The sequence below is a fragment of the Plodia interpunctella genome, chromosome 27 (genome assembly GCF_027563975.2).
Source record: "Plodia interpunctella isolate USDA-ARS_2022_Savannah chromosome 27, ilPloInte3.2, whole genome shotgun sequence".
Taxonomy (NCBI): domain Eukaryota; kingdom Metazoa; phylum Arthropoda; class Insecta; order Lepidoptera; family Pyralidae; genus Plodia; species Plodia interpunctella.
In genome coordinates this window covers 629,028-646,703 of record NC_071320.1, presented here as the reverse complement: position 1 = coordinate 646,703, position 17,676 = coordinate 629,028, and the positions used below count along the sequence as shown (strand labels likewise).

Sequence of the window (17,676 nt, the reverse complement as noted above, 5' to 3'; positions counted from 1 at the left end):
TCGCGAACACTATACACATTTCCGATGAGTTTTTACAAAATTGTGAATATTAAAAAAAAAAAGACTTAACCGATATTGATTCCCCGCGAACTTAAAAAAAATATTGACAGATCCTACATACCTTTTAAATTTCATCAAAATCAGACCAATGGTTCGAAAGTTACTCGCGTCACAAACATACATACAAAAAATGTATTTTTACCCCAAGTTGGCTTGTATTATATTATAATCAGCACTCGGATCACAATCGTAACCTATTTTGATACACCTTTTGATGTACATTATGTACTTTTATATATTATTAGAAAAAAAAAACATTGTAAGAAACAATAATGGTAAGCCCTTCTGGCATGATAGCGACCAACACTGTTCAAATGAGTTTCTTTCGGCATTTCTTCTCAGCAGTGGTCGTTCCGAAATGCCAGTAGTTTGTAGCTTGTGAGAAATAACTATAAATATAAAAATTGACGAGAAAAAGTGCCTGTGAAGGTCTAATTTCTGAATAAATGATTTGTAGATCTCGCTCGCTCGGTCAATAATATACAAGTCAAAAGTCAAAGACGACGTTGAGCTATGTATAGGTTTTGGTGGGTTAAATAGTAATTAATCGCTAGGCTATCGGTTCATCGGTTAGACACCCATGCCAGAAATTGTGACATGGAGCGTCGAATTATGACGACAAAGGGGCGTCAAATCATAATTCCGCCCCGGGCAACAATGACCCACGCCACGCCACCATTTAGAACGATCTGGAGTTTAATAAACAGGTTAACGTTAGCTAACAATAAACGGTTCAGCGCATTCTTACACTGTGTTTTTCGCTTAATCACCTCAATATTACGAGTTGTACAATTTTAATTGATATGTATGTAATTACTTACACTCACTACAAAATTATATTTTTATTTTGACTGATTTAAATATGTTCATTTGTGATACTTTTGATTTAGATGTGTTTTGTTTAAGATACTTTGGTTTTTCTTACGCAATTCGTGGATATTACATACGGAAGTTAAGTAAAAAGAAAATACTATTTCAAGAATTGATTACAGACAATCAAGGATATGCGTGACAATGGTCCGACAACTAGGGATGCCGACCACCGTGCGAAGTGGACTGGACTCCGACACTCAATGGCTCAGTAAGCGACCATGGACAACGCTCAGATGAGGGAAAAAATCGTATACTTAAACGTGATTTAGTATCACGTATAAATATAAGATTTTTATTGTATAAAAATGCTAACAAATGCGAAAGTATGTTTGTTTGTTACCACTTCACGCTCTATCTACTCAACTAGTCTTCTTGAAATTTTGCATACATGTAGTTTGAAGTATGGAGAAGGACATACATACCTTTCATCCCGAAAAAATAACTGTTTTCGCGGGAAATTTACGCCGACGAAACCGAGCGAGAGCAAGTCGACAATATATTTGGGAACGAGGTTCTTGTCAACGGAGTCTTTTACAGTAGAGTACATTTCATCGCGGAAAATTAACGCGGGCGAAGCCACGGGCAAAAGCTAATTTCTTATAAATATAAGATTTCAAGAGTCACGTATTGACGACCTGTTCCATGACAATAAAACCATACTAATATTATAAAATCCGAAAGTCTGTCTGTCTGCCTCTGCTCTCACCCGCTGGAACAATTTTGATGAAATTTGGTGTGCATATAGTTAAAAAACCCCGTTCAAACATAGGCTACTTTTTTAAATAAAAATCAACCCGCGAATGACTATAATATGAGGTGAAAGTTTGTATGAAAATCGTCTGTTCCGCTTACGAAGATATTTCGAAGATAAAAAATAAGCTACTTATTATATAAGCATGACCTGATGGTGCACCCAGGAACGGTGCCCGACGTCGGAACTCCTCAACGGTTTACAGCACCTACATATATTTTTTGGCACGCATTATTCAGAAATTAGACCTTCACAGGCACTTTTTCACGTCATATTCTAAATTAAATGATATTTACCAAAGCTACAAACTATTGGCATATCGGAACGACCACTGCTGAGAAGAAATGACGAAAGAAACTCATTTAAACAGTATATTGGTCCCTATTATGCCAGAAGGGCTTACACATTTTTTAAATATAAATTTATTTATCATTTTTAATATAACAATGTAAGTACACAATAAAGTACATGGTCAAAAGGTAGCTATACTGAAACATAATATGATTGTGATCGAGTGCTGATGAAAGGAAAAAATCATATATATTGTCTACGCCAGTACACCACAACACTAGGCACGTCCCGCCCGCGATCCCTCGCGCGGCAGCCAATGGCTATCGAACACGACAATTTCAATTTTATTCCTGCGCGCGCACTACAAATCTAGTTTTTCTATTGTTTTTTTTCCTGTCATTCGATTCGATTTCTGTTTTTCATTATATCAATTTGTAAGAACAAAGAAAAATATAATTATCTAATTCTTAGCTCCAAGTATTTTATTTTAACTACCTATTAGTTCCGTAACGAACATATATGTATATATGTTTAATTAACCAAACGAAAAAACTTTCAATAAGAGATCGAGCTGACCAGTTCCCCCCGGCAGAACCCGTTCACGAGTTGACGCGTGAGTCAATAAAAACACTAGATGGCGCTGTGTGTATTTTAAATAAGCTATGGATTTTTTATTCCAACATATCCCAATCCCATTTTAATATGAAGAAAAAACTGTTCCCGATAGCATTTAAACCCGCGAAGCTGCGTGTAAACAGATACTTACATAGTTCCAATTAGTACAGTAGAAAGGTAAAAACATTTTAGCTTCTTTATATAATGGATCGTTCTCTTGGTTTTCAGCCAACTTATGGGCTATCTCCTGACCGCCACACCACACAACCACAGATAGAACAACAAAAACAAAATGTACGATAATAGGAATGTATTGCGAATACTTTGTATAAAAATTTACAATTTTTTGCATGTTTCTAGATTTAACTATATATTTTATATAACAATTTAAACATTGCCTTCTTTAGATTATTATTAATTTAAAAGTTTTTATAAGTTATTTTTAAGATAGATAGTTTTTGGTTTAAATTAATATAATTATGTGTGTAATTTATTGTTAATTCTATTTTGTATTTTTAGTATTTATTTTTTTTAATAAAACGTTTAGGGCAATAAATTCAGAAAACACAAAATTTAAGACGTGATATTGTACCAAAAATTGTCTAGCTTTTGTCTTCAAAATAAGATAATAATAAACAGAATATTCTTACAACATCTTGCAATTAATGTCAAGATAAATACGAACAGTTAAAATCGACACAATAATAAAAATTGTAAGAAATAATTACAAGCTTGAGTTGGAGACACAGCATGGGTTCCGTTAAATATATTTTTTTTTAATTACTTGGAATTTCTTTTACGGTTTTATTACATCTTAATACATCTTTGACGACCTCGGTGGCGAAGTGGTAAAGTTCTTGCCTCTGAACCGAGAGGTCCCGGGTTCGATTCCCAGTCGGGTCATGATGGAAAATTATCTTTTTCTGATTGGCCCGGGTCTTGGATGTTTATCTATATATGTATTTGTTATAAAATATAGTATCGTTGAGTTAGTATCCCATAACACAAGTCTAGAACTTACTTTGGGGCTAGCACAATCTGTGTGATTTGTCCTAATATATTTATTTTATTTATATATATTTTATTAATAAAATTAAAATATGTGGTATTTATTACTTATGTAATTTACGTAACAGTACATTATGTAAACGAAAACTAATTAGAAATGATTATAACTAACAATGATTGAAAAAAAAGTACTTTAAAATAAAATAAGAATCGTACAAATATATTTACAAAAATGCCAGTCCCCGTAATTCGTTGCCTTAATGTGGTGTGCCTAGAAGGCTAACAACATTTGCCGGCCGATGTATAAACAGTTTTATACATTTGCATGCCAATTTATGGCTAAGATGGGGAACAGTTTATTATAAAAGATTTACATGACTATACATGGCTTGTCAAAGAAAATAAATATACTCATACGCGCGACTTCGTGACGCTAGAATAGTTAGTTGTGAGAGCATAACTATATTTTTATGATTAAGGCCTTTACCCATGTCAGATTACTGATTTCTAGGATTAATATTTTTGTGTGATAGCCAATTGAGTCGCGTTGGTCGCATTTGCAACTTGTTTGATTTTCACACAAACTTTCACCTCCGTTATAGGTTTTTAGGGGTTGATTTTTGAAAAAATAAAGTAGCTTATATTTGAACAGGGCTCTTTAACTATATGCATAACTAATGTCATAAAAATATGTCCAGCGGTTTAGCCGTAAGAGCGCAATAGACATATAGACAAATTTCGCATTTATAATATTGACGTATATTCGAAATATGTGAAGGGTGTGACGGGTGAAGGTAGCATATGGACGGAATTTATTCATGTGTTTTTATTTTCGATTTGAATAATTTTTTAGTAGCAATTACAGAAAAATGCGTTACGTACCAAAAATCGACCATAAAGTTTTACCTTTACCTGTGGAACGTCACATATTTTTCAACAAATACGGAACCCCAAAAATAGGTGACGTGGCCTTTGATCTAAATGTGTGAAGAAACAAATAACTGGTAACATAGTTATTACTTTTATTAGTTACCTAGTTACCTTTTTCTCATTTGAGACAAGCGCATTGAAGCGCGTTGAAGAGCCTATTTTTTAACGGGGGTCTTGGAACTACATGCATACTAACTTTCGTCAAAATCGGTTCAGCGGTTTAGCCGTGAAGCGGAACAGACATGCAGATAGACAGACTTTCGCATTTTACGCGGGTCTCGGGCTTCACAACCGAGAATGAAACTGAGAACACGCGGCAACGCGAGAGGCATACCTCCCACATACAAAATCATAACCTTTTTACCATCAGTCGAATAATTAAAAAATCGTACAGTACTTGTGAATACTTATAAGTTTTTTTTTTAACCAAGTTTAGTTTTTATTAGCTCACGATTTTTTTGTTTCGCATTTAACGTCATAGTAACATGTTGACGTGCAACAGTTCAAAAGTCACATTTCATGTAAAGAATTGCAAGTTTTCAGATTTGGAGGTTACATTAATGTCACTTCCATCCGTAGTCTGGGAGCCTACAGCTTCCATCTTAATGTAAAATGTACCTTTTTACCGCCGTTACTCCGAGTCATGATAATGTGGATGTCAGTCAATACAGGGTGACTTTTTATACATTGGCATAATTTGGCAATAATTTGGCAACAATTTGGCAATAATTTGGCAATAATTTGGCAATAATTTGGCAATAATTTGGCAATAATTTGGCAATAATTTGGCAATAATTTAGCAATAATTTGTCTACATGCTCATAGTCCATGATTCTGAACAACTTTTAGTATGGGAGTAACTCCGAAATCGCCAAAAAAATCAGCTGTTATATACAAAATCAAATACCTAAAAAAATATATGGATCGGCTGATTTTTTTATCACGATTTCAAGGTTGCTTCCATACGAAAAGATGTTAAGTACCATCGACTGAGCGTGTAGATACAATAATGCCAATGTAAGAAATCATCCTGTATAAGCCCCCTTTAGATCAAAATGGCGAACGTTATTGCCATACCTTCAAATGTGCGTGTGGTCTGAAGGACTTCTTGAAATTTTACGATCATTTATTTGGAATGTAGTTGACATTTCAAAACAAATGTGGAAGTTGGAATAAGATTTTGTGAAAGCCAAATGTAATCAAGTTTTAAAAGTGATATAATTATACACATAAAGGTTTTATTTTACACAAACACAATAAAAATTCGCCTCATTTTCCTCATCAACCCAAGCATTTATCTCAGTCACGTCGATCCCGTGTACTATCAAACTAGCTGCGCCCCTAGGCTTCGCTACATGGGAATTTCGGTATAAAAAGTACCCTATGTGTTATTCCAGGTTATATTCTATCCGTATACCAAATTTCCTATCAATCCATCCAGTATACTTTGCGTGAAAGAGTAACAAACAAACATACATACATACATACATAAATACGCCCTCACAAACATTCGCCATTTATTAATATTATATACGTCTAAAAGAATATTGCTAGGTGAAGCCAAATCGAACTGATCAAGGAGTGCTTGCCTCCTGTAGTAAGTCCTTTAAAATGAGAATTCTCCTCATAGGCGATGGGTTAATGGGACCTATCCCTACATACAGATTGCTAGATCAATGGTAGAAGAGGTAAGTATTCCCCTTAACAAGGGGGAATACTTATAACATCTACACTATTACGAGTATAATAAAGAGGTAAGCGTTTATGAGTTTGTATGTTTGAGGCGGGTAATCTCCGTAACTACCGAACCGATTTCAAAATTTCTTTCATCATTAGAAAGGTACATTATCCAAGATTGCTATAGGCTATATTTTATCTCAAAATTCCCACGGGAGCGAAGCGCCGGGCAACATTTAGTGGATAAAAGGATAAGGATCCTTATGTCTATATAAGCGCGATTAACTCAAAAACTACCGGATGGATTTTCGTACGGTTTTCACCAATGGATAGGTGTGATCTTGAGGAAGGTTCTGATATATAATTCTCTCCCCTCGAACACTCCAAACACAAGTTTTTACGATAAACTTAAATGGAAAATTTAATCATATAAGTAGCGAATTGTATGTACAACACAAGTTATTAAATAAAGATGTACTAGCGTAGATGTACTATTAAATACTAGCGGCCCATCCCGGCTGCGCTCGGGTAAAAACGTAATAAATTATACACATAGGTAAATCTTCCTCCGGAATCGCACTATCTACTGGTGAAAACCGCATGAAAATCCGTGCAGTAGTCTTTAAATTTATCGCAAACAGACAGACAGCCTGATGTGGTAATACAAAACTATACATAGTGAAAAATATTATTTACAAACAATACTCACAAATATTCCGAACGTTGCTCCAAGAGGCCAAAATCTTTTCAAATTATCGATCGCTGTATACTTCGAATATTTTTCCATAATACCCGTTGTTATATCGAAACCCACATTGGAACAATGATACGACACACCGAATGCCAATAAACGGGTTAAAAATAATAAAAACTTCATTCTCTATTATCTCACTTTTCGACACTGGCTGACAAAAAGATATTTAAAAAAATATATATACAAGAAACTTTGAAAGAAGAACGTTATTTATTTTTTAAATGAGCAGAAGAATCTGGCCTGAAAAATATATGAAATAAAAATTTAAAATTTGAAAAAGGAATTATCACTGTGTAATACGGAACAAAACAACACAAATAGTATGTACACACTAATGACATGTGGAAGACTGACTGGCTTTTTAGACGTCAACACAATGAATGTTAGAATTTTGAAACAAAGTTAAAAAACATTGAAAACAATAGAAAATTTTAATTGTGTTTTTGTGAATTTCTGTAACCTTGTACCTACTGATCCAAAACAGCATTTATAATTTTTCGTATTGAGAAAGAATTTATTAATACATTCAATTCAAATTCGATTTTTTTTTTAAAGTTTAATATCAAATCTAAGTATTCCAAGTTTTCCTTTTTTATATAATAATCAAGTAACATTTAATAAATCAATCAATCATATTATAATAAAACGGTAGAAAAAATTTTGTACATTCAATACATTTACAAAAAAAAAAAAACAAAATTATAATAACAGAGTAAGAATTTGAAAAAAAAATTCTGTCTGTACTTTGCTAATCTTCAGAACTACTGGACGGATTTGAATGAAACTTTTTTTGTTAATAGTTGTTAAGACTGGGAAACATATAGGGTATAAATGTTATTGAAAACTGGAACTGATGGAGAAGAATGATAGAATGATGGTACAGCTAAACTGTAGGAAATATGGAAAAGACGCCTTAACAAAAGTTGTACAGTCTGATGTGCATTTTCTGTATAGGTATCGTCACGCTTTGTCTGTACAGTTAAATTTCTCGAATAATTTTAACTCCAAAAATGTCGGCCACGCGAACGAAGCCGCGGCCATCAGCTAGTTCTTAATAAACTTTTTGACAAGCACGTTTTATTATAATAATAATAATAATATAATAAATTAACAACGTGTTAAAATGAACAAAATTATTTTTTTTGTTTTATTAGGCTGTTCAAAAGTTGGTATATTTATAAAATATCTAGTCTTTCATTATAGGGGTATACAAAGTCATTTGGCACGAGAAGGTTTCGAATCTGGGACCTTTCGAATAACAGGCGGGCGTCGTGACCACTACTCCTTCATACCGCACCTTTAGGTATATTATAATTTTTCAATAAAACTTTTAGAAACAGTGAAAATATAAAATTTATGATCTTGCGGGTCACAAAATAATCGTTACACACAATTATACGTTACACCATGACAGCGATAACCTTATGTAGATATAATTATTGCACGTGCACGCTGGCTCCACACTGTCGCCGAACTCGGACACGCGCCGACGCGAATATTGCGAACATTGCGTAGTTAGTACGAGTGCTTTTATTTACCGCAGTGAAAAACCGGCAATGTACGCCGATTCCGCCAATTTCGGCGAACTGGTCCGCGACAGTGTGGAACGGGTTTTAAGTTTGCCTAGCACGGTCAAGGTCCAAAGATGTTTATGATAATTATTACACAGCCAAACATATTAAATAAGGCTCAGACCGTTTCCTTGTCTTTGCTTAAAGTGTTGGCATTTTTTTTAAAAATCCGCAAGAATAATGAAAAACTGATATTAAGCAAATATGACCTTAGTTCTTCTTAGTTCCTTACATATTATAAAAATAAGTCGGTGCGTACCCCTCTGTCGCGTACGTTTGTATGAACGCGATAAACTCTAAAACCACCGCACGGATTTCGTGAATTGTGTGCGCGAGGTCAAGTTCGTGGCGAACAACTAGTGTTATAAATGCGAAAATCTATTCCGCTTTCACGGCTAAACCACTGCACAGATTTTGATGAAATTTCGTATGCGTGTAGTTAAAAACGCCCTTTCGAACATATCTATAGATTTATGTTAACATCATATCTGTTTGCAAAAACTAGTTTACAGCACGGACATGGGTTTTTTGTCATGCATTTTAAATGCCACAAGATCTCTTTGACGACAATAAAAACATGTGGGGAAAATGCCACATTTTTAAAAAACTTGTTTTCTTTTAAGTTTGACATTATGATTGGATGTGAGCCGGCTAAAATTAGACTTTAAGAAAAATACATTTATCGTCTATATGAATTTATTCATCAATTGAGAGCGTTCAATAAATCATCTCATACAAAAGTTAAATGGCCTAGGTGTAACCAACTGCCGGCAAATGAGGTCGGCAAAACCTAGGTGTTCCACGCACTTTGGGGTTCAGCCCTTATATACCTATATTGTTGATGCTTTTTATGGACAATTAAGACATTTTGCAGTTCATTCAAATTTCTAGGTCATATTCCTTGGTTGACTTTTTTCATCTGTGCCTGAGAATCTGATGGTAAACCCTTCTGGCATGTAGAGGACCAACACTTGACGACCTCGGTGGCGCAGTGGTAAAGTGCTTGCCTCTGAACCGAGAGGTCCCGGGTCCGAACCCCGGTCGGGTCACAATGGAAAATGATTGGTCCGGGTCTTGGATGTTTAACTATATATATGTATTTTGTTATAAAATATAGTATCGTTGAGTTAGTCTCCCATAACACAAGTCTCGAACTTACTTTGGGGCTAGCTCAATCTGTGTGATTTGTCTTTTTAAAATAATTTAAAAAAATAAAAGTTAACACTTTAATTGTGTTTGTTTCGGCATTTCGTCTCAGCAGGTCGTTCCGAAATGTCAGTTGTTTTAAAGAGAAATTACTATACATTATTATAAACAGGTTAGTGTTTATGAGTTTGTATGTTTGATACGGGTAATCAAACATACAAACTCATAAACACGGAACCGATTTCAAAAATTCTTTCACCATTAGATAGGTACATTATCCAAGATTGCTATAGGCTATATTTTATCTCAAAATTCCCAAGGGAGCGAAGCTCCGAGCCACATCTAGTATAATATAAAATTTGACGTGTAAAACGGACTGTGAAGGTCTAATTTCTGAATAAATTATTTGATTTTTATTTGGAAAATATTCCTTTTTTTTCTCACTTTCAGATAAAACCAACCAACCAATTACGCAAAGAATACTCACATAGTTCCAAAAAGTCATATACGCTCCGATATAACTCTGCAAATCCTTTATTTCAGGCACTGATGAGAAATAATCGGATAAATTTGAAACAGTATCACATCCCCACCAAGAAACATACGTTGAAATAAAAAATAATAACACATGAAACACATATTTGGTCTTCATTATGAAAAAATAGCTTAAAAACTGACAGTTTTTTTTTTTAAATATGAAATATCACTAATGACGTATAAAATTACGTGTATGAATATTAATTTTACATGTTCTTCGTACCTATGTATATAATTAGAAAACAAAATTTATTTTCGTCAAAAACACTTTATCATTTACATGGTAGACAGGGTCTAGAGTCGCAAAATTCGGAGACTACGTTTAGTTTTATCAAGTGGTTAAAACTGTATGCCTATGATCAAAAGGTCCCAGGTTCGAATCATACTCGTGCACATGAGTTTGTATGCCAATCTGACTCGTGTATAGTTTTCATCGTCTTGCTTTCGGTGAAGGGAAACATCGTGAGGAAACCTGCACACCGGTGGACAGTTTAAGTTCACTAGTGTATGCGATCATTTGCTACTAGACGTGTCATTTTCATCAACAGCCATTTAATCATCCCTACTGCTGGGGCAGGCTTTCATTACGAATGGATAAGGAGTTTGGCTCGTGACCCACCACGCGGGCCCATTGCGGATTGGCTGGGTTTTAACGACTGCAAATACAACCGGGACCAATGGCTTTACGCGCCTTCTGAAGCGCGGTCGAGCTCAAGATAATTTTGGACAACGGCCAACCTTACTAACACTAACCACTGCGCCATTGAGCTAGACGTGGTAGGTAATCGTAAAAGTCCTGTCAGATTCCTTAAGGCGACTAGAATAAAATCAGACACCAGTGTTATTATAGCAATTAACACACTCAACGACAGCTCCCCACACTGTCGCGGAACTCGGACACGCGCCGACGCGAATGCATGAACACTGCGTACTTAGTACGAGTGTCTTTATTTACCGCAACGAAAAACCAGCAATGTATAACCGAATTCGCCAAAGTTTGGCGAATTGTTCGACGACAGTTTCGAGCCGGTATAACATTAGGGGTACGTCCATATTTCCGTGTATGATGAAACAAACTCATAGTATTACTTTTAATTAGATTTACCTGTAAGTATAGGTACTTTAGTGTAGGTCGATGACACACAGCAGTTACAAGGATTCCTTATTACCACACCAAGTAGTGGTGTAACTAAGTAAACGTTGGCCCCGGGAACAAAAAACAGTCTGGGGCCCACCACAACTAAGCTGTTTAGAGTCAAATTCAAATTTAGTTGTTCTATAATTGTTTGGCCATGACCCAGTGAAGTGAGAAGCGGTGGTGGTGTAATGGTGAAGACGCCCGCCTGTGGATCGAAAGGTCCCAGGTTCGAATCCTTCTCGTGCCACATGAGTTTGTATATCAATCTGACTCATGTATAGTAGTTTTCATAGACCACCACTTGCTTCCGGTGAAGGAAAACGTCGTGAGGAAACATGCACACCGGTTGATTATTAACTTGTGTGTGAAATGGAGAAGGCAATGGCAAATCACTCCATTAATAATGCCAAGAAAGTTGTTATGTGTTTTTCATTCCACGTAATGACCACGACCCTCAGCCATGAGGAAAACGACTATGGAGAAGAATAATTGTTTGATATTTTTTTAAGTACTATAACTTTAGTTATAACAATTTATATGTTACATTTAAAAAATCAAAGATTCGTTTAGAAATTAGCATAAAAAGCATGTGTGACATTGATCTAAATATACAAAACGCAAAGATGACTGACAGACTGATCCATCAACGCACAACCCAAACACTACACCGATCGAGCTTAGCATTCGCTAAGAAGGGATTGTAAGTTTATATGAAACTTCATCATTTTTAATGTAATCAAGCGATGGTGGTGTAATGGTCAAAACCCCGCCTGTGGATCGAAAGGTTCGTATCCTACTCGTGCCATATGAGTTTGTATAACAATCTGATTCTTATATAGTAGTTTTCATAGACCACTTGCTTCCGGTGAAGGAAAACATCGTGAGGAAACTGGTTGACAGAAGTTCACTAGTGGTATGCGACTTGCCACTAAATGTCGGTAGGTAGAACTTGAATAAAATCTGACACCAGTGTTAACAATAATTGAAACACACTTAAAAATTGACATTAATTACGTAAATATATTTTAGTAACACAAAATGTTTACCAAGTAGGGGATAATGCATGTAAAATTTAAATTGAATTGTAAATATATTTCCAATTCGTTAACTAAATTAATCCATCACATTTTTAACTTAATGAGATCATCAGTTCTTTATATTATTCAATATAATACATTTACTTATATAGTGATAATCAGTAGTTTAGCTACCGATAGGCTAAATGAGGCCTTATCCCGGGGCCCTCGGGCTCGAGGGGGCCCTCTGAAGATTTATCCCAACATTTAAATATTACTACATTAATAAATTTGATATTCATTGATAATCTGAATTACGACGAATCTGGAGTGCGTCGAATACAGAACCAACGATTTAGGGCCCCTAGTTTATTTTTTGCCCAATTATTATAGGTATCTAGCTACGCCACTGGTAATAATAGAATGTTTATTATAGTTATAAAATTTGAAACTAAATATTCCTAAATTCCAATGATGAATTAATTAAATAAAAACATCTAAAAATCACAGAAATATCATTATATTAATACTCACATAATTCCAATTGGTCAGGTAACAAACGACGTATTTTCTTATATTGTCAATATCTTGTATTCTTCTTTGTTCTTCTGTCAAAGTGAACGATATGACACTCCCAACTGCCATTACAGCGTAACACAAAAATGCACCCAAACAATGAAAAACCGTTTTCAAAAACAATCGCACATAAAAACGGTTATTTAAAATGTCTTCGCTCATTGCGCACATTTTAGAAATTGTTCTAGAACTCACTATAGGAATTGAATTTGGAATACTTTTATTTTAATTTCTTTTTTCAAAATTTAATCACAACAATTGAATCGTGTTCTATTTGAATTTAAACATCACTTCTTTTTTCGAATTTAAACAAATTTCAAATTGTTTTTAGTTTTATATCCTTGTTTCTTAATTTGAATCGCACGATATTGAATATCGTGTTCTATTTGAATCTAAACATCACTTCTTTTTTCGAATTTAAACAAATTTCAAACTGTTTTTAGTTTTATATCCTTGTTTCTTTAATTGTTTTTATAGATTTGTTTTTTGATCAGTGTGCACGTATTTTGTTGCGTTTATGCGTCCGTATACAAACAGGTTCACCGTGTTATTGACTAATTAATTTATGCTGGCACCGAACAGGGTTCCGCGACTAAAAATGATCGCGGCTTTTTTTTCTGTATCGACAATCTATTTAATTTTCTTATTAACATTGTTTTGACTGTTCAGTGAATCATTTGATTATTGTATTACGTAATTGTACATTATGTATATGATTTATTCACAGTATTGCAATAAATGGTGTATGATACGACATAAAATTGTAATTGTATTCTTCTATTAATATCTTAATGAGAAAATAGGAATATTAAATATCAGACTCAATGTGATTCATCGCTACTGTGGTTGTTTATTCATGGAATATTCTTAACTATTCACATTATAAAATACCTACTTCTACCCACATTAGTCTAATATCGCATATTGGAATTCCCGTCAAACTATTTCCACACTAGTGTTATAAAAAAATGTATTTTTGTTTGTATTGAATAAACTCAAAAACGAATTATCTGATTGTAATCAAATTTGGCACAGAGATAGAAGAAACATTCAGGAGTAGAAGCAGGGACGGGCCGCTAGTAAACAATAAATGGACAATATACTCAACGGCCCATACTAAGCACACAGCTTGTGTGGTGGGTCAAAGAAAAACACAGAAACGGGCGCAACACACCCAGAATCTGAACCGCAGACAAACATTTGTCGGTACAAATAGAACCGAGGATACAGGCGCACACAGCATACAGACGCGGCGACCACTACGCCACGGGTTTACATATATCAATATTTTAACATTTATTTTTGTTTTTGATCGAAATAAATGTTAAATTTCATAAATACAGACATCAAAGGCAGACAAGTATTTGAATAATGTTGTAACCTGTTGTATATTTAATTGTATTGTATTGTATTTTTAAACCCCGACGACAGAAGGAGGGTTACAAGTTTAACTATAAATCTGTATGATAGAAGGGGTAATGTTAAATTAAACGTCAGTGCTTAGGAGCGGTCAAACCAATACTGTTTATTTCTATTTTCTCTACCCTACATTATGTTACAAGGCTGTGACTCAGACACGGCTATCAGTGGCATCGTAGCAGCTAAACGGCTGAACCGATTTTGATCTAGTTTATTTTATTTGAAAGATAATTTAATCGAGCGTGTTCTTAGCTATGTTTGGAAAATGTGCGTACAGCCGTTTGGTAACTATCTGCTCTTTTCTAGCGGATGACACGATGCTAGCAACATCTGAGGGGGTATCTAAATTAATAGTTTATTTTGGCTTCATGACGTCGTAGCCCCGTATGGAACTGAATGCAATTCAAATCATCGTCATATTTTAATAGTATAAAACAAACTGACTGAATAACACTTATGTACGCTTTTATCTTTAATATTAGGTACGCAAAGGATTTTGATGCGGGATTTTATAATAGATGACTACATTCGACTTCAGTCGGCCCAGTGGTAAGTGCTTGCCTCAAAATCAAAAATCAAAATCAAATCATTTATTCAGAAATTAGGCCTTCACAGGCACTTTTTCACGTCATATTCTAAATTAAATGATGTTTACCAAAGCTACAAACTACTAGCATTTCGGAACGACCACTGCTGAGAAGAAATGCCGAAAGAAACTCATTCAAACAGTGCCGGTCCCTATTATGCCAGAAGGGATTGCCATTTTTTAAATATAAATTTATGTATAATTTTTTATCAGTAATATAACAATGTAAGTACACAATAAAGTACATGGTCAAAAGGTATACTGAAACATATTATGATTGTGATCAAGTGCTGATGAAAGGAAAATATATATACTTATATATATATATATATATATATATATATATATATATATATATATATATGTATAATTAACCAAACAAAAAAAACTTTTAATAAAAGATCGAGCTGACCAGTTCCCCCGGCATTCCCTCTGAACCGAGAGATCCCGAGGGTTCGATCGCCGGTCGGGTCATGATGGAAAATGATCTTTTTCTGATTGGCCCGGGTCTTGGATGTTTATCTATATATGTATTTGTTATAAAATATAGTATCGTTGAGTTAGTATCCCATAACACAAGTCTATCGAACTTACTTTGGGGATAGCTCAATCTGTGTGTGTTGTCCTAATATATATTTATACATTTTAATAGATAGAGTGATTTAAGAGGAAGGTTTATATATACATATAACAGGCATAATATTGCACCCGTGCGAAGCCGGGACGGATCGCTAGTTTATTCAGAAATCAAACATTCGTAGGCACTTTTTCACGTTTTATGTTATACTACATGTTGCCCGGGGCTTCGCTCCCGTGGGAATTTTGAGATAAAATATAGCCTATAACAATCTTGGATAATGTACCTTTCTAATGGTAAAAGAATTATTGGAATCGGTTCGGTAATTTCAGAGTTTACCCGCCCCACAAACATACAAACTCACAAACGCTTACCTCTTTATAATAATAGTACCTACAAATATTAATATAATTTCTTAAAAAGCTACAAACTACTGGCTACGATGAGAAAGAAAGGTACCTTATGTACTTTATAGAATGCCTAACTTTCTTTTTGTTATTAAGAAAGATAGACCATAGACAAATGAATATTAATTTATAGATAATTAAAAACTTTATGACAAGTATAATGACTGTTTTTGGTTAATGATCGTTAGCTATCCAATGTGCATTCTCTCTCGCGGTAAGTAACATACGGAGCTGCGACGTCCCGACGCCTAAGGCTCGCTTTAAAAAAATCAATCTTAAAATGTTGAATTTTTGGCTATACCTATGCTTTTACGACCGACTTTATTGCACAAAAACATGTGCCACATACATATATTAAAAGCATGATATTTTACACAATAGAATGTCAAACGAAAGTGAATTCATTGTAATGAATATTAAAACATTAACAAGTTTATTTGTTAGTCGAATTAAAAAAACCCCCGACTTTCAATTATACATTTCGCTACAACTTTTAAACGGCTGAACCGATTTAGATCAAACATATCTAAGAACTACCGCATAAAAATTTGCCAATGGGAATCGAGTGTGTCATGCTCACTCAAATGGTCGTGAGGTTCCGTCCGTTCCCATGCGTCAACTGGTGCTGCCGGAAACTGGTCATCTTGTTTGTCACATATATATGTATATATATGAGAAACGAGATGACTATATATATATATATATATATGTGAGAAACGAGATGACCAGTTTCCTCTGATGAAAGTCATATATTTGTCATATATTTATATATATATATATATATATGTATATTGTCATATATTTATATATATATATATATATATATATATATATATATATATATATATATATATATATAAATATATGACTTTGACTATGTACATTATGAACTTTTCTATATGATTAGAAAAAAAAAAACATTGTAAGAAACATGATAGGGACCAACACTGTTCAAATGAGTTTCTTTCGGGATTTCTTCTCAGCAGTGGTCGTTCCGAAATGCCAGTAGACCGAAATCCGAATGCCATAATAACTATAAATATAAAAATTGACGAGAAAAAGTGCCTGTGAAGGTCTAATTTCTGAATAAATTATTTGAATTTCAATTTAATTTCATCAAGCGTTGATGAGCTACGGTGCCCAATAACACAGACAGACAGCCGTCAAACTTATAACACCCCACTTTTAGGGGTTACAAATGGCGAAAGGTAATCGTAAAAGTAAATGTCAGATGCCTTTACTCTAAAGATAAACTTAATATACTTTTGTTCATCAGTGAATATAACGAAAATATCATGTAGGGCGTGAAGATTAACGGGTGAATTTCACGACTGTTTGAACGCGGCGTGTAGCGTTACATTAGTGCCATTTTTAATTAAACATTTATAATTCATTACACATTACACATTACACATTACACATTATACATTAAACATCTATAACATTGTACCAGTACTTTACTTATTTATAAAATAGGATAATTAAATTGATCACTGTGTATGGTACAATTTAATAAACACTAATGAGAGCCGGCGGCGGGGTTCAAAACGCACGTGAAATTCACCCTAACGCGCGTATGACATTCCTAGGCTGCGGTAACCACTTCCCATCAGGTGGGCCGCATGTCTGTTTGCTTTGTTCAGTAATATAAAAATATACCTTTAGGCGATTTAATTTTTTTATTTGTTTTAATATTAAATTACTGCGACTGACTTCTTTTTGTAATTTTTGTCAAATTTGTATC

The 17,676-nt window shown here is 34.3% G+C and overlaps 1 protein-coding gene and 1 long non-coding RNA gene across 4 annotated transcripts in view; both read right to left on the bottom strand.

The window, feature by feature from the left end:
* LOC128681642 (androgen-dependent TFPI-regulating protein-like) overlaps positions 1–13,575 on the bottom strand; it is a 33,122-nt gene extending 19,547 nt beyond the window's left edge. Inside the window, exons 1-2 of one of the 3 annotated variants that reach the window (XM_053765691.1) lie at positions 7,292–7,329; positions 6,915–7,199 (exon numbers count right to left, since the gene is read on the bottom strand). In XM_053765691.1, coding sequence (XP_053621666.1) covers positions 6,915–7,082 — 168 coding nt within the window. In that variant the 5' untranslated portion in view covers positions 7,083–7,199; positions 7,292–7,329. Of the gene's footprint in view, positions 1–6,914; positions 7,333–12,901 lie in introns of those variants that run through there. The other 2 variants (XM_053765689.2, XM_053765690.1) reach the window with 2 other exon arrangements.
* Positions 1–17,676, bottom strand: part of LOC128681647 (uncharacterized) — a 245,846-nt gene that overhangs the window by 127,321 nt on the left and 100,849 nt on the right. The window lies entirely within an intron of this gene.